General features: G+C 40.3%; 1 protein-coding gene across 3 annotated transcripts in view; it reads left to right on the forward strand.

Annotated features, from left to right (window-relative positions):
• Nucleotides 1-26,822, forward strand: part of Csgalnact1 (chondroitin sulfate N-acetylgalactosaminyltransferase 1) — a 341,415-nt gene that overhangs the window by 277,142 nt on the left and 37,451 nt on the right. For all 3 annotated transcript variants that reach the window (XM_055618818.1, XM_055618819.1, XM_055618820.1), the window contains one exon: nt 23,235-23,451. In XM_055618818.1, coding sequence (XP_055474793.1) covers nt 23,235-23,451 — 217 coding nt within the window. The remainder of the gene's footprint in view (nt 1-23,234; nt 23,452-26,822) is intronic.

Here is a 26,822-nt window from a genome sequence, read left to right on the forward strand (position 1 = left end):
ACCATATCCCAGCCTCCATCCAATGCCATCCACCTTAATCCTCCTCATATGGATTATCTTCCATCCATAATCTTATAAATATTTGGTTTTATTCTTCATCTGAGCCTTTTCATACCATTATTTGAGTCATTCCTCTGGTCCCATATGATTGTTACTCCATGCTAAACCATCATGGCATCCTCCTTTCTCCTCTTTTCTGTTCATCTATTTTCTGTGATTCTCCTGTCCCGGAAGCCCCAGAACCTTAGCAATACCTACCCCATCCTGCCCTGCCCAGGCATAGGCTGTTAAATCAACTAAGAAGATATGTCTTAGGCAGGTTTACAAAACAAGGGTAGGTGTAACCAGATATTAAGGGCCAATAACATGCATCAGACCAACCTCCAACAATTCCCCCTTTTTGTCTAAATAAAAAGTCCATTTTTATATTAAGAATAATTATGAAACAATTATAAAAATATAATGTCTAGTCTAAATGTATTTGGCAATATTGAAGAAAATATCTATCTATGGGGGCCTAAGGTTAAGTTATTTTTAAAGTTTGTGTTAATTAACCTAAAAATATCTCTCTAGACCTAAAACATTTATTTATTTCCTAAGCAACTAAGCTAATTGTAAAACTATGGCTATCTGGTCTTCAACCACATCAGAGACTTGAGAAGGAATAAAATTAAATACACGAGTAAATAGCAAGTTCATGCTAGCAGCTTCAAAAAATATATAAAATTGACAGAGAAAGTTTGCTGCTTGAACAGCCATACAAAACTTTCTGTAACACTGGGGCATCATCTTTAGCCTTCTGGCCCAGTATATTTGACAGACATACATGTGAAGCAGGAACTATTTAGGACTTATTTACCCTGTCTTGGCAGAGTTTGGCAGTTGACTTGACCTACATTTGAGCTTTCCCATTTTAAGCAGAATTCTGTTGTGAAGCAAGGGCATTTTCTTTGCCTGGATGGTGGTTTACCATATTTGAAGCCATCTCCATATGGAGGTTCTTTGATGCTCATCATCTTCTCTTTTTTTTTTTCATTTCTTTTTTTAAATTTTTTTTTATTTTTTTAAATATTAGTTACAGTTTATTAACTTTGTATCCCAGCTGTATCCTGCTCCCTCATTCCCTCCCAATCCCACCCTCTCTTTCTCATCTCCTCTCTGCCCCTTTCCAAGTCCACTGATAGGGGAGGACCTGCTCCCCTTTCATCTGACCATAGCTTATCAGATATCTTCAGGACTGGCTGCAATGTCCTCCTCTGTGGCCTAGCAGGGCTGCTCTTCCCTCCGGGTTGGGGGGGGCAAGGTCAAAGAGCTAGCCATTGAGTTTATGTCAGATGCTCGTCATCTTCTTTGAGGTAGGTTGGGTGCTGCCAGAAGATGACATGCCTCATTGTCAAAGAATCTTTAAAATAATAAAAATATTTTAGATGCCATATTCTATAGGTCACTGAGGTTTTTTAAGACTTATCTAGCTGTTAAACCTAGTATGTATATTTTTGTGATGGATTAGAACTAGTGTCTGATATGACTATGAGTTGATTAATAATTAGCTTGCATTACCTAATATCCTAGACAGTTTGGAATAGCAGTTTAAAAGTATTGGAAGTACTCTTGTGCTTGTAATGAGTTGTATGGGTATAATACCTCTTACAAAAGTAAAAATATACATATTTATATGTGTGTGTTTATCAAAGATAACCTTAAATTTGAATTCTATATAAATGTATCAAAAATAAACTCATTTTTGCATCAATATACAAAATTCTATTCCAATGAGTTAAAGATAACCTTATTTGAGAATAACAATTAAAGCCCTAAGTTGAGAAGATTCAATAATCTATGTTTTGTCTTTTATTCCTGTAAAATTTCTCTGTATTCCCCTTTCTTTTCAACCCCTTCTCTCCTATCTAAGAAAGAAATAAAGATAGATAAAAGAACAAAAGAAAAGAGAGATCTGAGTCTAACCTCATTTTCTCTCTGAATAAAACCTTGTATAATTTATAACCATCTCCCAATAACAATAAATAGTCCTAGCCTCAAAAAATAACAAAAAAACTACCCAACCCCATATAAGGAAAATTGTACATTGATCTCATAGATTTCTTCTAGCTTTGGACATGAAGAAATCCTGTTTGGGGGCCCAAAGGAAATTGGAGAAATGGTTAATTAAGCTGGTATTAACATTTGTATCCAGTTTTGAATGTTGAGAAATTCTAGGCTTAATAGAAGTCCTGTTTGGAGCAGTCTGGGCCAATTGAGATCAGCAGCTTTCTTCAAAGCTCTTTTAGAAGGAGGCTTTGAGGAGCAACAGCAACTGAAGCAGTTAAGGCTGGAACAAGGAGAATGTTGGAATATGCAGGATGATGGAACAGATATGTCAGCATCTCAGCATGTAGGAAGGATGAATCCTGTCAGGGTTGATCCTGCATTACTGGTGTCCAGTTCTGAAAATATATAATTTCTCATAAGCATGATACAGTTCTAAAGTTGTAGATGTGTGAAATGTGCAGGGTTCACAGATCAGTTGAGAATGTTACTCTGCCCTTTGTATGAGCAGAAGAAAGACATTTGTAAATTTTATTTATGCCATATGAAAGGATGTATGTGTCATGGGAATTCTGTAGCCAACAAGAATTATTGGCGATGCACAGACATCCATGTCTCAGTCAGTTTCAGAGCTATTTCCACATAGCAGGATCAACAATATAAGTTACCATTATTATTGAACATGCAATCATTATCATGTTGAAATCAAAACAAGTTTGTATAGACCTAAATATCCTGGGCTCTTGGGCACCTGTTGTGTTGGGCCAAGTCATTACCTGTGTCCTGAAAGAAGGTGTCTCATTAAAGAGACAAGCTTGAGCAATAGAAAAGGCGTGATTTAAGTAAACTTTATATAAACTTCCTTTTAATTTAGAGTTTGATCATACCCTAGGCATCTTGTACATGTTTAAAGGTTTTGGCCTGGGTTTTTATACATGTTGAGGCTATCTCTGTTTTTATATGGAATGGGCAGTTATGCCTTTATAGCCAAACTTTATATAAACTCCCTTTTACCTTTAAGCATACTCTAGGCATCTTGTACCTGGGTTCTTACATTGGTTGTGGCTATTTTTGGCTTGCCCCTTTTTTGACATGGGATAGGCAGTTTTGCCTTTTAAGCATATGAATTGTAATTTTTGAGTTTTTAGGCTAGTGCGTACTTTGTCACCTGTAAGCCCCTGTCTTTTTTGCATTAGACGTGACTGACGTTTGTTCCCTGTGAAAATGTCCCATGTTTAAAAGAAAAAGCTGACTGTCAGAGCAGTGTGACATCTCCCCAGCCCATCTTGTCTTTCCGTTTCAGGCTTCTGTTACAGTTCCATCCACTACAATCATAAAACACATTGTTTACATTTCAATTCTTTTAAAACTGTGGTTTGTTCTATGGTCCAGTTATGTCTGTAGGAAGGGCTTAGATATATATGCTCTATGCTGTACAGAGTAACATACTCGTTAATTATTGATGATTAGATTTTGTTTGATGGTTGGATTGTTCACATCTTTAGTGTCCTTCTTGATATTATGCCCAGTGTGTCTGTGAGTTACTGAACGTGCCGAAAACTCCAGATATAATTTTACATCTTTACATTTCTTCTTTTAGAGGTTAGTTTTCACATTATGTATTTTGAGGCTTTATTGTTTAATGCATGTATGTTTAACATTATGTCTCCCTGGTGAATTACACTTTCCATCATTTTATAACATGTGTTTTGGCTTTCTCTATATGTTAATATTCTTTGTTCTAAGCTTTCTTTATGAAAGTATTGTTTTGTGATATTTCTTTCTTCATCACTTTCCTCTTGCATAACTGTGTCATTGAATTTGAAGTAAATTCTTGTAATCAGCCCGTACACATGATGCACACTCTTTTCTTTTCACCCATTGTTCCATTATTTATTTGTGATGTATGTGTCGGTGCGTGTGCAGTCACATGTTTGAACAGACGCACGTGACGTGTGTGCAGTACTAGTGGACTGCTCCACTTCGCTTGCTAGTCTTTGCATACTGTAGGAACAAGGTTATTGTGTGGTTCAAATGCTTATTCCTCTACCCTCCCCCCAATAGTTGGTTGTAATCCTTGCTCTAAGAATCTCCTGTCTCAATGCTGTATAAATACTGTTCCCCAATTGTCCCCTGAAATGCCCATAAAGTAACTTATCACCAGTTGCTGAGCAGGAGAGAAAATATGTCTGGACTTCCTGCCAGCCAGTGGAGAAAGATTTAGAGGAGAAAATGAAGGAAGCCACAAGTAGATGTCCAGGAGGGACCAGGAGAGAGAGCGCATCAAAAAAGCTACAAAATGAAAATATCTCTGGGATTACTCTAGGAGAAAACCAAAGGATTAAAATAAATATGCCTATCAATGAGAACTTGCCTAATGGGCTGTCTTTATTGTTGACAGTGTGGCCTAAATACAAGTTCAGCATCATCTACTTGAAAACTTTTCTAGACTAATTTAAATGTGGCCATGCACAACTGCGTGGTATTTCATCTCTCAGCCAACTACTTGTTGCTATGTTTGTGGATTTAGAATATTTGTTCTGAGGAAAGTGAAGGTCCTACCAAGATACTCCCACTGTCCAGATCCATGTAGAAACTGAGTGGTCTCATGTTCTATGTAGTATGTCATAAGAGTCTATTAACAAAACTGAGTACACGGCCACTGGTACCTTCCTTCCGAGGTTTACAAAACGTTAGAGCTTCAGTTTTCAGGTGTTTATAATGTAATACTTCTGAGCATAACACACTTACCTGCCATAAGTTTGTCAGATAATATAAGAAAAAGAAAATATCTACCCACCAGCGATTTCCAGGCACTCATGCTTCAGTCATAATGGCTACATTTCAGAGTGTACCAGAATTTAATAGCTGGATATCACCATTTTCATGTGCAAACAGATTCTATGGGATGGAGAATTCAGAGAAGACAGGTGAGGATGGCAAGACCCTGTTCCAGTCTATAGAATAAGCTTAGAAGGTTGGAAAGGGCCTTGAGATCTAGGGGCTAAAATTACCTGAGCCATTGTCTGTGCTCAGATCTGGTACCTGGCCTGTGGAGACACGGGATCAGGAGTGCCTACGTGTAACTTGTCCATGTCTTAAGCCTTTATGCTCATCCTCAGGCTACTGTTCCATAGCATTCTGGGTCCAAGAGAAAACTGCTCAGCGAAGAGAGTGAGAACTGAATCACTTCTCTCTCCACCCTGCTCTAAGCACAGTCACATCTCAGGGGAAAAAAAGAAGACAGAAATCTTTCCTGATAGGCACATTGTCAAAGGGTCTGAAGGTCATGACTCACTGGAAGAAAACCTAGGAAATAGCCTTACTACCTAAATAAGTTAAACACTATCTAATCCCATGAATTCATTTATTTGAAAAAAAAAAATCCTTTTAACAGAGGCAGCCCCTGCTCCCTTAAATCATTGCCTGTCCTTTGACCACTTGCCCCTGATGATGCAGCCTTGCCAGGCCACAGAGGAGGAGCATACAGTCCTGATGAGACTTAATAAGCAATGGGCAGTGGCAGAGGAGGAGAACTCCCCCTTGCAGTGGACTAGGGGAAAGGGATGAGGGTGGGGCTGGGAAGATTTGAGGGAGGGGGCTTCGATTGGGATATATAATGAATAAATTTTTAAACATTTTTAAAAATCGAAAAATTATTACTGGTCAGAGAATTAGCTTTCAAGGCTTGCATTTTTATATTTCCTGTTAAGGATTTCATTCCACTTATGGTTCTGTTGCATAACTTATATTTATACCAGTTAGTAAGAGATAAATTATGTAAGGTGATACTTAAAAACCCTTTTATTAAATTAGTGTCTGAGAATTGAAGCTGTAGTATTATGTTGGTGTCCTATGAAGTTGTTTTGATTCTTCAGTAAAGCATGTAGTTGTGCCATGCTAGTGAAGAGGCTATAGGGATTCTGAAGAGGTAGTAACTATCATACTCCAAGTTTGAAATACTCTTCTGGCTTGTTGCTGTGTCGTGAGTATGGAAAGTTGTTATTGTTTAACTCCTACTCTGTACAGATTGGAAACTGAGGCTTTGGGGATAGAGTTTTGCCCAAAGTCATGGAACAAGTAAATGATAGAATGAAACTTAAAAATAAGGCCTCTCTTTTCCCCATGCCAGCATAGCTTTGTAAGAACTGTTCCTGGCTTTGTCACTTTCTGACTTGCCAACACACAGATTTGCATGATCAAAAGATACCTTGATCTCCTGTGTGCATTTTTAAATGTTCAATATAAATACGCCTTTTGGATGATAAAACTTGCATTTGCCAATATTCAGTGTTTTAGATTATATCCTGCTGTGCTCTGTACCCCAAGGGAAACATGATTTTTAGTTTATTCTTGTGTTTCATATTTTCTGTTAAGTCAGGGTGTGTGTGTGTGTGTGTGTGTGTGTGTGTGTGTGTGTGTGTGTAGGAAGTGAGACACAGGGTAAGAGGGAGGGAATGAGAATGTGAACATATGTGAGTTTGTAAAGACTAGAGTAAACTGGCTCAGGACTCAGACTTCTGCTAAAATATTAACCTCTAGGGAAGCTGCTTGAAGAGCTTTCATGCTGATTAGACATACTTGTCTTAGTCACTGTTCTGTTGCTCTGAAGAGACACTGACCAAAGCAACTCTTATAAAAGAAAGCATTTAATTGGGGCTGGCTTACAGTTCCAGAGGTTTAGCCCATTAGCATCACACGGGGAAGCATGACAGCATGCAGGCAGGTGTGGTATTAAAGAAGTAGCTGAGATTACCTGCGCTCTGCCCAAAGTTTGGCTCTGAGCCTCAGCCTCTGCTTTGAAACCTCAATCAGTAGGGTCTTTCAGAGGCCGACTATGGTAGGCTCCTGTCCTGTTCCCTGTCTTCTCCTGCTTCCAATGTCTATTGCATTTGTCCTTCTGAATGAGGATTGAGCATGTTCCCTAGGGTCTTCCTTCTTGTTTAGCTTCTTTAGGAGTATACATTTTAGTTTGTTTATCCTATATTACATGGCTAATATCCACTTATGTATATCTTTCTGCTTCTGGGTTATTTCATTAAGCTGAGCCCTGAGGGCCCTGCAGAGACTGATACTTTAACCAAGGACATGGACATGGAGATATTCCAACCAAGGACAAGGACAAGGACATGGAGAGGACATAAACCCCTGGTTCATACGTAGCCCATAGATTCAGTCTCCAAGTGGGTTTCCTAATAAGGGGATCAGGGGTTTTCTCTGACATAACCTCAATGACAGGCTTTCTGATCACCTCCCCCTTGGGGGTACAGCCTTGCCAGGCCACAGAGGAAGACAACACAGTCACTCCTGATGAGACCTGATAGGCTAAGGTCAAAGAAGGGGAGAAAGACCTCACCTATCAGTGGACTAGGAGAGGGGCATAGGGACAGAAGGATAGAGGGAGGGTGGGACTGGGAGGAGATGAGGGAGGGGGGCACAGTCAGGATACAAATTGAATAAATTATAATAAATGATAATAATAAATAATTTTTTTAAAAGAGAGAGAAAAAAAGAAGTAGCTGAGAGCATGATATCTAGATTCTCAGTTAGCAGGAAGAGATAGTAATACTGAGCTGGCTTGGGTTTTTGAAATCTCAAAGTCTACCCACAGTGACTCAGTTCCTTCAGCAAGGCCACACCTGCTAATCCTTCCCAAACAATGCCACTTCCTGCTGACTGAGCACTGAAATAAACAGCCCATGGGGGGCATTCTTATTTAAACCACCACAGTATGTATTACCAACTTAACATTTATACTGTTGTAGGTTATATTTCAGTTATAGTAGTTATCAAAATAAACAAAATACCTAAAACAATATCAAATAAAGCCAACAACTCCTGTTGAAGGCTCCTCTAGATGCCTCACAAGGTTTTCTGTGATCTGAAGCCTTTCAGGTATCTCCAGTCCCTATATTGCTGTATAGTAATACACCTTGTTTCTCTCCTGGACTTCCTGGACTTCCACGGTTTCCTGAATGTTCCATATGCTTTTTCTGTACTCTCATATTTTCTAATCATCCCATGTTAAATTTGTGTGCTGTTCAACTCAACCTCCTTAATTCAGTTCAAACATTTCCATTTCTGGGCGACCTTCCAGAATTCTTTCCATCAGTGTTGTAGCCTTCTCTCAGAGTCCTCAGACACCACGGAAGCACCATAAATGAGGCATTTAAAAGTGGAATTAGTGAATTAACAAAGCAATTCTACTCATTACCAGCTTACCTTCACCTAATGTCCTTGTGAATTTAGACTATTTCCAAGAAATGACACATTATCCTGATTGTATTTAAGTGCCATCAGTGTTTGAGTGACATCTTTCAACTTTGTCTGTGTTTAGAAGTAGGAATTTGGGTAAGACTTTGTGCAACTGAGTCTACAAGTCAGCTTTGCACACTGATTTTCTAAGTTTGTGTCAGCATAAGTCTTCATTTTTGTAACTGAAATCAACAGAGACAACACCTCCTTGGACTTGCTCAGAAATTCCACTGCATTTGACCATTACTGTTGTGTATGATGATGACTAGTTATTCATTTTTATTTTCTAGCCCTGAAGACTCACATATTATAAGTTTAGAATTAAAATGGCAGTTCCCAAAAGATGGTGTCTCACCCTGTGATGGTTTAGATGAAAGCGGCCCGCATAGGCTCATATGTTTGAATGCTTGGTGCTTAGTCAGTGGGACTGTTTGGGAAGAATTACTGACTGTTTCCATTTTGGAGCAGGTGTGGTCTTGCTGCAGGAAGTACATCACTAGGAATGGGCTTTGAGGTGTCAGAGCAAAAGGTCTGCTCAGTCTGTCTCTGTCTCTGTTTGTCTTCTCTGTCTCTCCATATCTGTCTGTCTGTCTCTCTTCCTGCTGCCTATGGACCAGAATATAAAACTCTCAGCTACTGCTTCAGCAACATGCCCACCTGCTACCACACTTCTCCCTGTGATGATTATGGACAACTAACCCTCTGAAACTATAAGCAAGCCCTCAATTCAAAACTTTCTTTTAAAATTTGCCTGGGTCATGGTATCTCCTCATAGCAGTAGAACAGTAACTAAGACATTCCACTAATTTAGTAGGTAGATTTTGGAGCCCACCAGTTTCTACTGGAAATAGTTCCAGTCAACTAATATCTATGATGACAGAGAACTGTAACTATTTTTTAGACTTGCTGTTTATTTCTTAATCTTTCTCTGGGTGTAGCTTATCTGTATTTAGAAATTCCTCATACAAATGCACATATCTTTACCTCCAGATAACCAGTGGGTTCAATCTTATAGCTTATTTGTGAAACTAAAATGAATTTCTACCACTGGCTAATTAAATGACTCAGTCAAACACAGGAGATGTAACTTGTGACTTTCCTTGAAGCACAAAGCAGTTGATGTTGGTGCTTTGAGGGTTCAAAGAGATCCAATTCTTAAAATTACTAAGTAGAAATTCTGGGCTATTGAATATCTTGGTTACAAAGTATAAAAGCCAGGACTGAACTGAAGCTGTCTGGCATGGATGTTGGCCAACTTCAAAAGTTTGCCCACAGAGGGAAGTGATATATTCTAATTATATTAGTGATTGTGAGCAAACATACAGTTATCATATGATCACTGTGTATGTGTGATTAAAGAGGAGGGTGGTAAGATGAAAGGCAAGTGACAAAAACCAATGAGTCAACACTTTCAGGTAATATTCTGAATTAAAAATTAATTTCACAAAAACACTTTAAAATATTGCTGTATTATTGTTGAAATTTTACACTGACTCACACATTATACAGACTAATATATATTACAAAGGCCTTTAAAGTGACAGAAAAAAAATTGTAACTGCAACAATAAGAAGAACATGTAGTTCTATAGTGTCAACTTTTAAACGTAACAGCAATTGGATTCTGCCTTCAAGATTGTTTGATGCCAGCACAACCAAGAGACATGCTTTTTCTGAAGTCTTGGCCTATGTAACTAAAAGCAAGTACGCATTCAAACACTCATGGCACAAAGCGGAATGGCACAACAATAACGGCAGCGACACTTACCATGTGCGTGCTGACATTGCTGAGTCTGCTCATCCGCCCAGCAGATGCTCACATTTCATACATACTGATTTAACCTGTACAGTGTCTCTTAGGAGAATGTTACCATTTACCATATCTTCAAGACAAACAGATGTTGATATCAAGGAATCCATAGTACATTATCTTACTTCTCAAGGATGAATTCTAGGTTTGGCTTTCTGATACACTTTAGAGTTGGGTGGCTTTTTGAAGCATCATAATTTTTTTTTCTAGTCTCAAAAGTCAGTTTCAATGATAAAGAACAGACAAACATTAAACGCCATCTTTTTTATGGTAAAATTGATCTACTTGGCAGAGCTGAACGATAGCATGGCTCTTAAATTCACAAATGTATGTCCATCCATCTGTGAAGACATTGTGCATAATCTTGATTAAGTCACTTATTTAAATCTTCAAAAGCCTCTACTCACCCACCTGTAACAAGAAAGAGCCAATCTATTGGAAAAATACTTTAAAACTCAAGATAGTATTTGTGAATATGGTTGAAAAGCCAGATATGACACAGGGTAAATGTAAATCTTAGCTAAGACACGTACCTGCTATTTCGGTAGCAAGCTGGTTAGATAGAAGAATGTAGACAAAGTTAATTGTGGGCCACAGATAATAGCTTAGTCTCACATCCCTTGGGCTTTGAGCTTTTAACTCCTGCTTCTGCTTGATGCCCCCATCGAAAGGTTTCTGTTTCTCTATAGCATCCTGAGAGAAAGCCTTGGCAGCTGATCAGAAGCAAATGTTGTTAATGGCAACTCTCTTCCCTTCCAAAGGGAACTCCCTTCCCTTCTGCTGTCTTCACCTTACCCCTTGCCACCTGACTCCTTCAATTGCATTTAGTCTAAGCATGCATCTATAATTCCTAACCACTACTTTCCTCAAATAAGGTCAAAAATGGAATTCTTAGATAAGGAAACTTGAAGGCAGTAAGATGTCTGTGTTCTTAGGGTCTTGGGCAGCTTATTGTTTGGGTCTAGAAAACTTGAGCATTGAAGTGGAAATGTCCAGTCCCCTGTGTAGCTACATGCTTGGCCTTGTCTCTCTTGGAACAGGATGAACTTAAAATCTAACAATCTCAACATCTTCAGATTGATTTTCCTTTCCTCCATTCCTCCTGTTATTGTGTCTGTCTTTGGTCACTTTCTCACTGTTGCTTCTGTCTGCATGTACACTTTGACCCTGTCTTGTTCTTCACCTCTGCCCTTTCTTAACCTTCACTGCTCCTTCTGCAGCCTAGACCCCACTGTATCCCTACAATCACTTACTCAATATGTATGACTCCATGCCCCCCATACCTGCGTTATGGAGCTCAGCCGTAAAGAGTGAGGCACTATTGTGCTGCTTTTTCTGCCAGCTGCTTTCCTGCTGCTGGAAAACAGGCCTTGAAGGAGCTGGGGAGCTGAGCCCATGCATAAGAGCTTGTGAACTGCAAGCAAGAGGATGAGAGTTCAAATGTCCAACACTCATAAAAGCTGAGCATGGCTTCATATGCCTATAATGCCAGCATTTGGGGGCAGAGACAAATGGGTCTCAGGAGCTTGCTAGATAGCCAACCTATGCAAAATTGTAAGCTTCTGGTACAGCAAGAGACCAGTCTTCAGGAAATAAGGCAGAGAATGACACAGGCATCCTGCTTTGGTTTTGGCATGGGTTCATGTACCTGAATGCTCACATGCATACATCAAATATTAGAAGACTAAAAAGGAGGAGGAAGAGGAGACGTGAAAGAAGGAAAGGAAAGAGAGAGGGAGAAAGGGAAGCAGGAAGAAAGGAATGTTGGAAGGACCCCTGAACTTCCACACTGACATCATTGTGGTCTTCTGATCTCCAGCCAAGGTATACCAATGTGATATTTTGTAATGCTTTCCCTGTATCCTTCCTCAGCTTCATCTCCCATCCACAGTGTCACCATCCCACCCTGCTATCTGCACTCCTCTTTAGGTCACTATTCCACCTTTAATCCCTTACTTTGTTGCTCCAAATGCTTAATCCCTGTTGCCTCATTTCTGTCCTGTTTGGGGATCTAAATAACCTCTGTGTCTTTAACAAGTCCCTTTCTGGGTTTCAGATACATCTACCTCTCAGTTACTCATGCCAACTGTGTGTTCTCATTACCTACTCTTTCCTGCAGCATAAGAAGTTGTTTCTCCATCTGTCATTTTGGAAGTCCCTGTACTGTCTTCCCAATAGTATTTATTTCCTTTCTAGTCAAGCACATTCCTATTTCCTCTATTGAATCTGTGCAACAAATCCTTATTGTTTTGCAGAAACACAGCTCTGCTTTTTAAAAGTGCTGGCTTTCTGGGGTGGGAGCAGTGATGAACAGGCAGGCAGATAGGGCATGCAGATGGCCTGTGTACTAAAGGAGCTTGAATATGGTGGAAGAGGTGATGGAGTGGCTGAGGCCGGGAGCAGGAGGGTTCAGAGGGTGACAAAGAGGCCAGTCTGAGGAAGTTAGGTTCAGACCTACGTTATAGGAAGAATCTAGCCATGTTGGCACCCAGGGAAGATCTCAGATGCTGACAAAAGGGGCCAAAGGTCCTGAGGCAAGAATAAACTTGATAGTTGCAAAAATGAAAGAATCACTCATCTCTCTCCTGCTACTTTGATACCCATCAGCTTTTAGTCTGACCCCAGCCTGGCTTTATCCCTTCCACTTCTCTGAGGTCTCTATTGTTGTGATCACTAAGGAGTATTTGTACTTGACACTGGTTTTCTGACATCATTGCCTTCTGCCTCTAAGTCCTCTGTCACTGAGACCTCTCGGTCCTTTTTTTTTTTTTTTTTTTTTTTCAGATCCACTTGCCTGAAGGTATTTATACCTCATGTCTTCATCCTAGGTTCTGTCTGTCTGCCTGTTTATCCATCCATCTGTCTATCCACCCTTCCATTTATTCACCCATCTATGTGTCTGTTTTAAGTGACTGACATTAATATCGTGTATATGACAGATACTGTAATATTTTGGTCTTTCTATTCATTATAGATTTAACAAAGTTGATTGATGTCCAAGTTCCTCATTTGTGTGAGCACATGTGTGTGTGTGTGTGTGTGTGTGTGTGTGTGTGTGTGTGTGTGTGAACTACTTTAAGAAACGATATGTTGATCATGATCACCACACAAGACAATCATTCACTAAAACTTCTCTAGTCTGACACTTGGTACCTTTGAGTGAATATCTTTCCTCTTCTCATCCTGTCTTACTCTTCCCTCTTCCAGACCATGGTAACTACTACTCTACTCTCTACTCCCTTTTCTGTTTTAGATTTCACATATAAGTGAGACCACAATATTTGTCTTTTAGTATCAGGCTGATTTTCCTGAGCAAAAGTATTCTCAATTCCATGCACCTTGTCACACATGGCAGCATAGCTTTCTTTTTACGGCCAAAGGACACTGAAGCTGCTTCCATATCGTGGATGCTAGGAACAGTGCTCTAGGCATACTGAGCTCCTACGTCATCATAAAGAGACTCTAGATTATCTCACTCACACCTTGAAGCTTTAATTTGTAGGGTGAAGATATGCAAATCAAAATCTCTGTGAAAAGTATTCAGCTGATGAAATCAGTATGTTTAAGGCTTAACTGCTTTCTTGCCTGTAGCTGGAAATGTGACTTGTCTCCTGTACTCTGTCCCAGCACACCAGGCAACCAGCGAGTTCTTCCCAACCCCTTCCTTCCCTTATCTTATCTGTGGCCACTAACTTGGGTGAGACCTTTGCCACTTCCTGTTGTTCCGGGTCTTTCCTTCCCGATGATTCATGATCTCATTTCCTGTCATCTGCCCATGTGTTACACTGCCGTGTAGTAATTAGCCTAAGACCTTATCTCTCCCTTGTTAAGACAATAAACCAGCTTCTCTGTGGCGCAGGATAGAGCCGTGCCTGTGAGGATGACCTAGTGGGCACGTGTGAGATGGCTTTCAGTCAGTCCCCAGCCTCATCTCCCACTTATTTCATACGCCCACATACTTCTACAATCTATCCTTGTTCAACTCTGTCAAATCTACCTACCTGGTTTATGTCTGTTTTGCCGTTTTCAGTGTCTTCATGTATTCTGTCATCTTCAGTTGCCTTCTGATTTTGTAGTCTTAGAAAACACCCACTCAGTCTCCAGTTCTGGTGAAACACGTCTATCAAACTGTCCCTAACTTCCATCAGGTGGAGATGCCTTTCTTTCTATTGTCTGACTACTCAGGTTGCTTCTGTTACACGCCTATCATATACTTTTATCTATTTTGTTTACTTGTGTGCTTTCTCCTCTAGTACATGAGTGCTTTTATCAGTAAAGGTCTATTACATTTATTTAAGTGTGCCCGTGTGTGTGTGTGTGTGTGTCTGTACAAGTGTGCACGTGTGCATGTGTGTGTGTGTGTGTGTGTGTGTGTGTGTGTGTGTGCGTGCGTGCGTGCTATATGAGTACAGGTACTTTACAGAGGGTAGAAGATGGTATCAGAGCCCCTGGAGCTGGTGTTACCAATAACAGTGAGCTGTGGAATGTGGATACTGTGAACTAAACTCATATCTTTTGGAAGACTGTCCTTTGAATTTTGATCTTTATTCATTCCTTGGTTGAGGGACATCTAGGTTGTTTCCAGATTCTGGCTATTACGAATAAAGCTGGATCTTGAGATAGCATTATTCCTAATTTTCTGGGAAAGCGCGAGATTGATTTCCAAAGTTGTACAAAGTTTACATTCCCACCAGCAATGGAGGAGGGTTCCCCTTTCTCCACATCCTCTCCAGCATGTATTGTCACTTCGTTTTTGATCTTAGCCATTCTGATGAGTGTGAGGTGAAATCTCAGGGTTGTTTTGATTTGCATTTCCCAGATGACTAAGGACATTGAGCATGTCTTTAAGTGTTTATCTGCCATTCGATATTCCTCTATTGAGAATGCTCTGTTTAGCTCTGTACCCTATTTTTTTAATTAGATTATTTGATTTGTTGCTTTTTAACTTGTGGAGTTGTTTATATATTTTGGATATTATCCCTCTATCAGATACACGGTTGGTGAATATCTTTGCCCAGTCTGTAGGCAGTCGTTTTGTTCTGACGACAGTATTCTTTGCTTTACAGAAGCTTTACAGTTTCATGAGGTCCCATTTATTGATTGTTGCTCTTAGAGCCTGTGCTGTTGATGTTCTAATCAGGAAGTTGTCTCCTGTGCCAATGAGGTCTAGGCTCTTCCCCACTCTTTCTTCTAAGCGATTTAGCGTGTCTGGTTTTATGTTCAGTTCTTTGATCCACTTGGACTTTAGTTTTGTGCAGGGTGAGATAAATGTGCATCTATTTGCATTTTTCTACATGTAGACATCCAGTTAGACCAGCACCATTTGTTGAAGATTTAAAGATGCTGTCTTTTTTCCATTGATGGTTTTGGCATCTTTGTCAAAAATCAAGTTTCCATAGGTGTGTGGGTTTATTTCTGGGTTTTCAATTTGATTCCATTGATCTACCAGTCTGTTTATTACTGATGTTCTATAGTACAGCTTGATATCAGGGATGGAGATCTTGTTCTTGGTTAGCAACCTGTCTTACAATGTGGGGAGGTGTTAGTGAGCCTCAGCTTTCACAGGGTTTGGTAAAAACATGAGAAGCTTAACTATGCCTTATTGTCTCCTTATTGTCTCCCACCTAGCAGGCTTAATATGGTAGAATGTGATATAAGAAAGGTGCTAGGGCTTCTGAAGAAGCAACTTCAACTGAGTGAGATTCTCAGAAAGTTTGGGAAAGGGTGGCTATCCAACTTGTCTACTCTGGTCTGTGACATAACCAGATGCACTGTGTGGAAAGTTTAAAAGGTTAATTTCATGCGGTCTAAAAATAACATGTCATCTAAGTAGAATTGTTTTAAGTAACTGAAGTCACAAGTAACAAAAGGGGGAATATTATTGTTTGAGAGTAAACTCTTTCTCTGAACTTGGCTGGTTTTCTTCCCGAGCAAAATAGGTAGCATATGTTCCTCTAAAGCTGGAGAGAAAGCAAGTGTATGTTCTTTAAAGGCAGTTTACACCAGTAGATTTGAAAAATGTGGAATTACCCTATGCATATGTAATTTCTCAAATGCAATCTTCTGTCTTGTTCTCTGTTGCTTCACCTGTCACTGTTTCACCTACCTGTTACTGGTCTTCCTCTGCTGCAATTAGCCCTCTGTATCTACAGGCTCAGCACCTGTGCATTGAACCAACCCAGGAATGAAACTACTTAAAATTATCGCAGCTGTGCTGACCATGTACAGATTTTTTTTTCATGTAATTATTGCCTAAATAATAGAGGGAAACAACTATTTACATAAAATTTACTTTGGAGGTATTATGAGTAACCAAAGATTTTTAAAAGCATACAGGTTATATGTAAAGCTCTTTGCTTTTTAATGTAAGGAATTTGAGTATCCACCACATGTTTTGGTACCCTAATGGGATACTAAAACACACTTGTGGATACAGAGGGATGATTATAGTCTTTTTTTATTATTGGAAAATCTGTTCCCTCTGAAAAATTATGCTCTTCAGCATCTACTACCTCCAGTGTTTCATGGGCTGGAAAAACAACTCATTTAGCAACTGTCAAAATTATATGGTAAAGTGAAGAAAAAGCTGAGTGTGAAAAGATTACCAGTGAGTAAGGAAGCCAAGTGCAGCAGGTTTCTCTGCCCTCTGTGCTGTCTATTCTGTCTTCCAAGCAGCAACTTCCCATGTTCCTGATTCCCCTACTCCAGCTGTCAGTGTGACGTGTCAATAGTGACTCTAACGTGTAACCACTAAACAGGGCTATGAGCCTGGTTCCTCAAGACAAACATGGCTTTCTTCTCTGGGTGTCTGTTCCCTCATACGTCTGGACTGGATAATTTCTGTAACCTTTTTTTATTCCTGGGTCCCAAGAAAGTGGTTTAGTAAAGTTTAAGTGCTATAAGGAAAAAAAAATATTCTGGAAGATGAAGAATCAGTTTAGATTGAGAATATGGCAAAGCATTTCCCAAGTGAGGAAGGTGAGATTAGAAAGGCTAAGAGATAGATGGGATGCCAGTTAAATTTATGTACCTGTGAAAAAGTATAAGACTTTTTCAGAGGAGAACAGTATGGTGGAAAACTCACATACCATTCCATTAATCAGGAGCAACCTTTAATTATTTAGTTCAGTAATGCTAAGTATATTCACATAATTTGACAGCCATCATCACCATCTATCTCCAGAACAATTTTATCTTCCCAGATAAAAACCTGAGGACTTTGGATTTAGCCTGGTATTAGATTGCTTTCCTAGCATATACGAGGCCCTTAGTTCAAACACTAGCAGTACAAAACAGAACAAAGAAGAAAACCTACAGCTGTACCTATGACCCATAACTCACTTCTCACTCATCTGTCTCCTGGTCACCTCCATTCTACTTTCTATTTCTATCATTTTTAACTGCTTTGGGAGCTTTATAACAGTAACATTAGGCAGTGTTTCTTATTGTATGACTAGCATATTTCACTTAGCACAGTGTTCCCAAAATCCATTTTGTAGGAGGTGTATAATTAAATTCCTTTTTCATATTGAGTAATCTTCCATTGTATGCATATACCATATTTTGTTTACCCATTTCTCAATGGGGATTTGTGTTGTCTGTCTTAGCTGCAAATCACATGGCTGTGAACATATATTTAACTGTGATGGATGCCCAACTTTTTTCCACAGCAGCTGAGTCCTTTTAGATTCCCACTGAGAGGGTACAATATAGAAGGGTTCCTTCTATGCTCTCCATGGGGAAGAATGGCTACATGTCTTCAATATAAACCAGCTTGACTGTAGGCCAGGCAATGCCTGGCGCAGTGACGTGTTTAATAATGACAGCAGACCGGTGCTTGTCTGTGAAGGGTCTTGAAGCCAGGACATGGCATTGGTGTTTATTCTGCCGACCACAGGAAGCTGGTTGAGGCAAGGAAGGAATTAGAATGGTACTATAATCAGGTTAAGGACTAAAAGATGTGTGTAATGTAAAATGAGACCTGGAGGCCTAGGCATGGGTAAGCATTTCATTAGATCTAGATTTCTAAGTGAAAGACTTGGTTCTAGGTGAGAGTCCTAAGTTCCAAAGAAGGATGGAAAGGTGGAGATGAATGCAGAGGGAGTGGATGGGATTCTTGAGAATAAAGATCATGTTTTGCTGATGAGAAGTTTGAGGAGTTCTGCATGAGCTCAGACAGCCGTTCAACATTGGTCATTTTATTTATACTCATGTTGAGTGATGACAAGAACCGGTGCATCCTTTATCCCTGTCACTCTGGTTTTCAAGGTGGCTGGAGCACATAGAGATGGGAGAAGATGAGTTAGCCGGGTGGTTCCTCACCTAGTAAGGGACAGACTTGGCAGCAGGGCTGGGAGTGTGGCTGCAAGGTAGACTCTACTTACACCAGTGAGTCATGGGCTTCATTTCCATCATGGGAGAAGGAGGTGAGGAGGGCAGAATGAGCACAGATGTTCCCAGGGAACATCTTCTTAGCTGTGGGTCACAGACCTGGGCCCTGAGTAAGGAAAGAATTGCATTAGGATGTTTACACAGAGAGCTGAAACACCAAACCCAAAGTAAGGAAAGAAGACACCAGAAGTGTGTCTAAACACGATCCAAGCTGGAACTACAATGGTCTTATTTTCACATAATAACAAAATGATTATATTATGACAGCCAACAAGTAGTCTTTTTTTTTTTTTTAATTTAGAATGATTGGCACCAGGAATAGTTCAGATTTTGGAGGATTTTAAATATTGGAATATTTGCAGACATTTTATCAACTGGATCAGAAATATAAAATCTAAAATGGCTGGACTACAGAGATGGCTCAGAGGTTAAGAACACTGGCTGTTCTTCCAAAGGTCCCGAGTTCAATTCCCAGCAACCACATGGTGGCTCATAAACATCCATAATGAGATCTGGTGCTCTCTTCTGGCCTGCTGGCTCACACACAGGCAAAATACTGTATAAATAATAAATAAATAATTTTTTAAACAAACTTAAAATGCAAAACTTATGATGATTGCTTACGCTTAAGTTTCACATTTTGAGTTTTCCAGTTAGGACTTCCCAGCTTGTGGCTCTTCTTATGTTGGCTATGTGTTATGCTAAAAACCACCCGTGTCTCTGAGTGCTCCTGTCCTCTTTCTCTCTGATTATGCTTTGTGTTTTGATTACTGAAGATTGCACACAATAAAGGGCTCCACTAGGTCTTGTCCTCTGAATGAGCACAAGGCAGACTGCCATGTCTTCTCACACAGCTAAGCAATGATGTGTGCATGGTGGTGGCTGATGGCAAGTGTGAATCTCAGCTTGGTGGATCTCAGTTGGAGGAGGGGTATAAATAACTTACACTTAAAATAGATAGAGTTATGAGGTCTAAAATCCGGTGTATAAGTGTGGTGATCTAAGCATGGGGAACAATCTCTAGCTTTTTTACATGAGTCCTGGGAATCAAATTTGGTTCCTCTTGCAAGCAATCAACTAGCTGATAGCACCCCTACTTCCCAGTATGTTTTTATCTGCAAATTCAACTGTCAGCAGCCTTTCCCAGGATTATGGATGGGTGGTTGCACTGCTGATACCAAATAACAAAGGCATTTGTCAGCCTCCAACATGAAGGGCTGTTCAAGTGTGCAGATACACCTGTGTGACACCTGGACTCCTGTGTAACTCATCGGGGCCTCACTTGGACTATATGAAAAATCTGCAATCTAACCAGATGCTACAGACATAATTAGAAGCCTGTTTCCTCACGTGGGATAATTGCTTTAAAAACTAACAGACTTAGAAGGAACTATTTGATGTTTTCAAATAAATCCTTTGAGCCTCCAAAGAAATATATCTTCTCCTCTCTTTAACTGGCTGAAGAAGGATGCTGAGTTTTTTCCCAACAGGAGGTCAGCCATTCTCCCAGCATACCTGACATTGGGGGTAGAAGAGTGGGGCGTGCCATTTTGATACCCTAGGAAGTACCAAAGGCCTCAAAAGAGAAGTGATTCCTTCAGTAGCCCTTGCTCACTGCTAGTGCAGTGTGCTTTTTGAATCTTAAGCCAGGCCCATTGGATGACTGTGAGAAATGAGGCCACATTGAAAATTCACAATAGGAGGCTCCTTTCTGCACCTCAGAGAGGTCTGAACTTTGAATGAAATCAAAGAGGCTACAAGACCAGAACTCTAGCATGAAAAGGCTCCCACAAGTCAAAGAACAAAGAAAAGAACTTGGCAATGTGTGTGGAGAAGATGCATGTTTTCCACAAAAGAAACAAAGAGGAGGAGTAAGAAAGAAAGGAGAAATGGCTTTGTGAGATGTCCTGAAGAGCTGTAACTCACTATCAGCCAGCACGTTCTCTCAAAGATTGATTTCCGTAGCTAATCAGAGGTTAGGACGTAGTTCATCTATCGTGAGGCTTAAGAATAAAATGAAGATGTGGGATGGGAAATGTGGCATAAATAAAAAAAATAAGGAGCAGCCCTACCAGGCCACAGAAGAGGACAATGCAGCCACTTTTGATGAGAACTGATAGACTAAGATCAGAAAGGAGAGGAGAACCTCCCCTATCAGTGGACTTGGGGAGGGGCATGCATGCAGAAACAGGAGGGAGGGTGGGATCAGGAGGGGAGGAGGGAGGGGCTTATGAGGGGATACAAAATGAATAAAGTGTAATTAATAAAAAAATTTAAAAAAGAATAATATTTATTTACAAGACATGAAAAAAAAGCTTCTTTCTGAATTTGTTGAATGTGACTAACTTTTCTTTGTCTACCTTTAAGGAAAATAAAATAGATTTTGCAGGTGGAGTAGAGGTGGGTGGGGATGAGAAGAGGAGGGAACCAGTGTTGGAAGAAAGGGGGATGGAGAGAAAGAGTACTGGGAGAGACGACTGGGTTTGGGGCAGAGCCATGTGGAAACCTGCTGTCCTAGATTTCCTATAATCTAGCGAAGACTCCTAATAATGGGACAATGGAGCCTGAACTGTAACTAGGCTTCTAGTACTGGTAATGGGACACCAACCCAGCCAAAAAACCTTCTACCTGCAACTAGTTCTGGCTGCAAGATGTGCTAGGGCAATGGTCACCCAGAGCTTGTGGGAGTAACCAATCAATAACTGGTCCAACTTGAGGCTCATATCACAAGAGGAGCCCATGTCTGACCCTGCCTGGGTGGCCAGGAGCCAGAAGCTGGATAGTCAGAGGCCTAGCGTAGAACCAAGCACTGGCAAAAACAAACAACAAATAAACAAAAAACCCCATGAGATTCTCTACACTTATGGATTGGTACAAAGCCCAATTTTCATCAGGCTTCATCCAGCAACAAATGGAAACAGATGTTTATACCCACAGCCAAACATGAGGCAGAACTTGAGGAATCCAACAGAAGAGGAGGAGAAAGGATTGTAGGAACCTGAAGGGTCAGGGACACCAGGAGAACTTGGCTCAGAACCAACTAAGCAGGGCTCACAGTGGATCACAGAGACTGACAGTCACGGACACTATACAGATCTGAGTTACGTCCTCTGCATGTAACTAATGGTTGTGTAGCTTGGTGGGGGTTTGCTCTTAACAGTGAATGTTGGGTTGTCTCTGGCTCTTTTGCCTATGCTGGGTTGCCTTGCCCAGCCTTGATATGAGGGTTTGTGCCTAGTCTTATAACTTTTTATGCTGTGTTTGATTATATCCCTAGGAGGCCTGTTCTTTTCTGAAAAGAAACAGAGGAGGAGTAGATCTGGGGGGAAAGGGAAAACGGGGGGGGGGGTAGCTGTGAGGAGTGGAGGAAGGAGAGGTTGCAGTTAGGATGTAATATGTGAGAGTAGAATACATACATACATACATACATACATACATACGTGTGTGTGTGTGAGAGAGAGAGAGAGAGAGAATAAATAAGTAAATGCAGTGTATGAGAGGAGAATATAAATGGAAAACACCCACAATGCCAGTGGACGGTAGGGAAGAAAAGAGGCGTTGATGAGGTGAGGGTAAGGATGAGCTGGTTCATCCATGTCGGTTTTACTATGTGCTGTGCACTGTTGGGACCTATTGATACACACTTCAGCTCTTGGGTGGAGGTGGTGATGGGAGAGATGGAACTTGCTGGCACATGCTAAGCAAGTGCTCTACCACTGAGATACAGCAGTGATATACTAAGTAATGAACTCACTCTGTGGCCCAGACAAGCCTTCAGCTAGTCATTTTCTGTCCACAGCCCCTGGATTATACCCCTAAAATGTCATTTATTCTGTGGGGTAAATGAGGTATGGAAGGATGAAATCATTTTCCCCAGCACAACCATGGGACCAGAACTTAACTTAGGCTCTCAGCCTTGAACACACATACTCTGAGGGTTTAAAAATATCTATATTTGTTTATTTATTTACTTTTATGTATATGAGTGCTCTATGTATGTACACCTGCAAGCCAGGAGAGGGCATGCAGATCATGTTATAGATGGCTGTGAGCCATCATGTGGTTGCTGGTAATTGAACTCAGGACCTCTGGAAGAGCAGACCGTGCTCTTAACCACTGAGCCATCTCTCCAGCCCCATTCTGAAGTTTATAATCACACTGCTTAGAGGTAGTGTAAGACTAAATATGATGTGTGCTATCACAGTGGATACTTTGAATATTGTCTTACTGCTTCCATAAGTGTCAGGGTGTGGAGGGGCCCGTGTTTCTAGCCGTATTTTCTTCCAAGAAGTTCCTATTAGTCACTATAATTGTTTCATCTAAAATGATTTCAAAGAGATAATTTTAATGCACATTTAAGTTAAATAAACAGCAATGTTCATATTCTGATATTATTATAAAATGTATGCAATGGAAGTAAAGAATACATCCTAATACATTACCTCAGATTTAGTCAATACTCCTAACAGTATTTTTCAATACTTCTAAATATATCAATAGCTTTGTATCTAATATTATAAGCATTCCCTGTGGTTTTATGAGGGTCTCAAAATGGATTTTCAACTGATAGGTTTTTATTTCTTTTAGAATATTAATTGTACCTTTCGTTTTCTAATCAGGGAATGTGGCGGTCTAATGTAAATTTTGAAGGCATTTGTGGTAGATCTTCATTATAGAAAGATACTGACTAACCAACAATCACTTTTCTGAAACCACTCTTCCTTGCTCCTCAGGGATCTACCGAACAGAAAGGGATAAAGGCACTTTGTATGAGCTCACCTTCAAAGGGGGACACAAGCATGAATTCCAACGACTTGTCCTCTTTCGACCCTTTGGCCCCATCCTGAGAGTGAAAAAGGAAAACCTCAACATGGCCGATACGCTCATCAACATTATCGTGCCCCTGGCGAAGAGGGCGGACAAGTTTCGGCACTTCATGCAGAACTTCAGGTTGGTTTGTTCACACGGCGTCCTGCTTGTTTCTCGTCATCCCCTTCATTTGTGCTGCCATGTACAAAGGTTCCATTTTCCCTCTTCCGTTCAGTTTTCTTCACGTGAAATTTGTCGTTTGTATTTGCCTTTCCCTAAAGCAATTTTAAAAATCCTTGCAGCAAGGCTGTCAATGGCACCTACCAAGCTAAAGCAGAGTTGTACCTGCCTTCAGTTCTGACCCGATAAGCCAGGGCTGCTCGTGGCACCTTGAGCTTGGGCTCATCAGCCGGAAACGTAATTCTCAGAGTCAAGCAAATGAGGCTCAAAATCATCAGGAACAGGCAGGAGCTGGCCGGTGGTAACAAAACCGACATCAGTGATGACCCTGGGCGAGAAGCGGAAGCGGCCCTAGCCTCATTTGCTGTCCTGCTTAGCTGCGTCTGGAGTGGACTGAGTCACAGTCTACTTATGCTAAGCTCCATCCCCTACAAGACTAAATTTAAACCTGTGACAGGAAGGCTTCAGGTACTCACTTTATAGGTACTCGGTAAGTGGCTCTTCGTTCCAAGGTGCACGGTGGAGGCAATGTGTTTGTGATTAGAAAGCCTCTACTGAGCACCGGTGGGTCTCATTATCTTTTACATACGGACCGCACTTATAGACTGGGGTTTCCTAGATAAATGATTTAGGCACTTTGTTTTAAAGAGGCCCAATTATTTTATTCAATTATAGATCTTTCAAGATTTAGCTGACTTTTAAATATCTTATTGTTAAGTTTATATTATTAAAAAGCAGTGATGTTCAGCAGAAGAATGTGGTTGGTAGCTCTTAAAATTCTAGGTCATGAGCAGAAGAGTGATCATTTGTAATTAAGTTATTCGTAACAGGATCAAATCATTTTTGAAGAGGCCATTGAGATCATCTGGTATTGGAACATGGAAGCTACATCTGAAAACCAGTGCCTACAAAGGATAGTATATACAAAAAGCCTATGGGTACTGGAGCAGAGGCCGAGCAGGGTATCTGATGTGTAGCCAAGGAGTTTCTGAGTATATGGAGGGCCTGAAAATTGGGGTAGGAAATCATGAATATCTAGAGTATTTAATTTTATGTAGGAACATGGTAAAAAGATGATGTTTCAGACCAGGGTCAAAAGGGATTAAGCAAAACATAGTACTAAAGCAAGTGACAAAGCATAGCAGAAAAAAAGTATGTTTCCCACACCTAAGTTTAAAGTCTGGGGTCTGGGAATCCCAAACAATACAAGCTGTTACCAAGACAATACCAAGACAATCGGCTGCTTGCCACACACTGATGGCAAGACCCCGCTGCTGAAGACAACACCTACACAACTACTGACTTGGAGAAATCTAGCTGCTGCCCACCTAGAGCCTTCCTCCCTATGTGCTAGCATCCTTGGTACAGAAACGTATTCTTCACCCTATCAAAGGAGAAACTCAAACACCGGCCCAGCTCCTCAGTCTGCAGTGGTGTGCTGCCTACAGTATACACCAGAGCGATACTGACACAACATCTGTGGGAGTGACCAGCCAACATCTGGTTTACTGAAGGGCCACTCCAGGAGACGGCTCCCAGACCTGGCACTGCTGGGTGACCAAGAACCTGATAGCCCAGGGAGAGGAAGAGGGGAGGAGCTGGGAGGAGAAAGAGAGGAGAAACTGTAATCAAGATATAGTATGAGAAATAAAAGCTATTTTCAATATAGAGGTGGGAAATATCTGGTTGATTAAACGCTTAGGCACAGGATGACCATATAATTACTGGGAGAAAATGTGAGAACTATTTATTAATGTTGGCTGTTGATATGACATCTTTTCCAACTTCAGATTGGAACATCTCAGCTCTGGCTGACAGTGAAGGCTATACTCTGAATGATTTTATTTCCTTTACCTGTGTGTACAATACCTTGTAACTACCCAATGTTTTACATTTTGTCTTAAAATTGAGGGCTCAGGAGGTAAAGTTCTCTGTGCGCAAGCTTGATGACCTGAGTTCACCCTGGAGTCTTCATAATGAGGGAAGGAGAGAATGAAGTCCACCAAGAAGCCGTCTCACTGCGACAGGCACGACCACGTACACCATGTCTACACACATAATAGTACGAAATAAAACTATTTAAAAATTCAGTGAAAGATCATTTTAAGTTTCTAATTTAAGATGGATTCTTAGCTTATACAGTAAATACTTCACTGTTACATGATGTTTGAGCAATGTAGAACAAAATAAGAAATAGATTATTTTTAAAGTGACCCACACCTAACCGTTTTTTATATTAATTCAGTACCATTTCACATGACCTTCCCTAGTCTACGTGTGATGGGAAGGACAGTTCACTAGCTGTGTGTAATTGAATACTGCATGAGGCATCTTAGAGGTTTCATTTCTAATGAAGTAAATTTTACCTTCCTTATATTTATAGTAGAAAATTTGGCTATGCTGGAAAGGACTGCTGGGTTTCTAGCAATGTGTCTTCACTCCAACAGATATTAGTTCCTAAGAGATATGAAAAAGCTAATCACAGAAGAAACTATGATTAGAATGACAATGTCCTTTAGTTATATTTTAGTATCAGACTGAATTGATGAACTGCAGTAAGAGAATCCACACATTTTGTACTCTTTCCTTCCTCCATGACTCAGCGTCTTCCAAGTTTAGTCACCTATCTTTTATCTATCTGGGGAATGAAATCATTGGTTTCTCTTTTGCAAAAGGCAAAATCTATATTCAAGTGGATTTGTTTTATTTATCTAGTTTTCTTAAAATAGCATCCCCATTCCTCTGTTCTTAGTTGTGTTTAATGGGTAAGAAATACTTACAAGGTTGGACATAAATGCTTTAACCAAAAACTGTCTACCTTTGTATTGTTACAGAAGAACAGTTTGGCTGGGCTTCAGGGCCCAGAGCACATTTTACTCAGGACTTGCTAGGCTTTCCTTTAACATCGAATGATGGTGTGTAAATGTATAAAAAAAAACCTTTAATTTGTTTTTTCTAAAGTGACTTCTGCCTCAAGGCCAGAAGAATCCCTCGTTAGTCTTGAGTCATAGTAACTTTATTGGGATATGGATCCTCTTGGTATTGACTGCTCTTTAGCCACTTGCCTAGACTATAGTTGTATGTTGTTTTGTGGAATCCTTTGTGTTAAGGAGTGCTTATGGTTTGAATAATAATGGCCCCCATAGGTTCATATATTTGAATTCTTTGTTCCCAGTTGGTGGAACTGTTTGGGAAGAATTAGGAGGTGTGGCCTAATTGGAGGAGGTGTGTCACTGGAGGTGGACTTTGAGGTTTTAGAAGCCCACAATGTTCCCATTTAGTGTTATCTATCTATCTATCTATCTATCTATCTATCTATCTATCTATCTATC

The sequence above is a fragment of the Psammomys obesus genome, unplaced genomic scaffold (assembly GCF_907164565.1).
Source record: "Psammomys obesus unplaced genomic scaffold, mPsaObe1.curated_primary_1811, whole genome shotgun sequence".
NCBI lineage: Eukaryota > Metazoa > Chordata > Mammalia > Rodentia > Muridae > Psammomys > Psammomys obesus.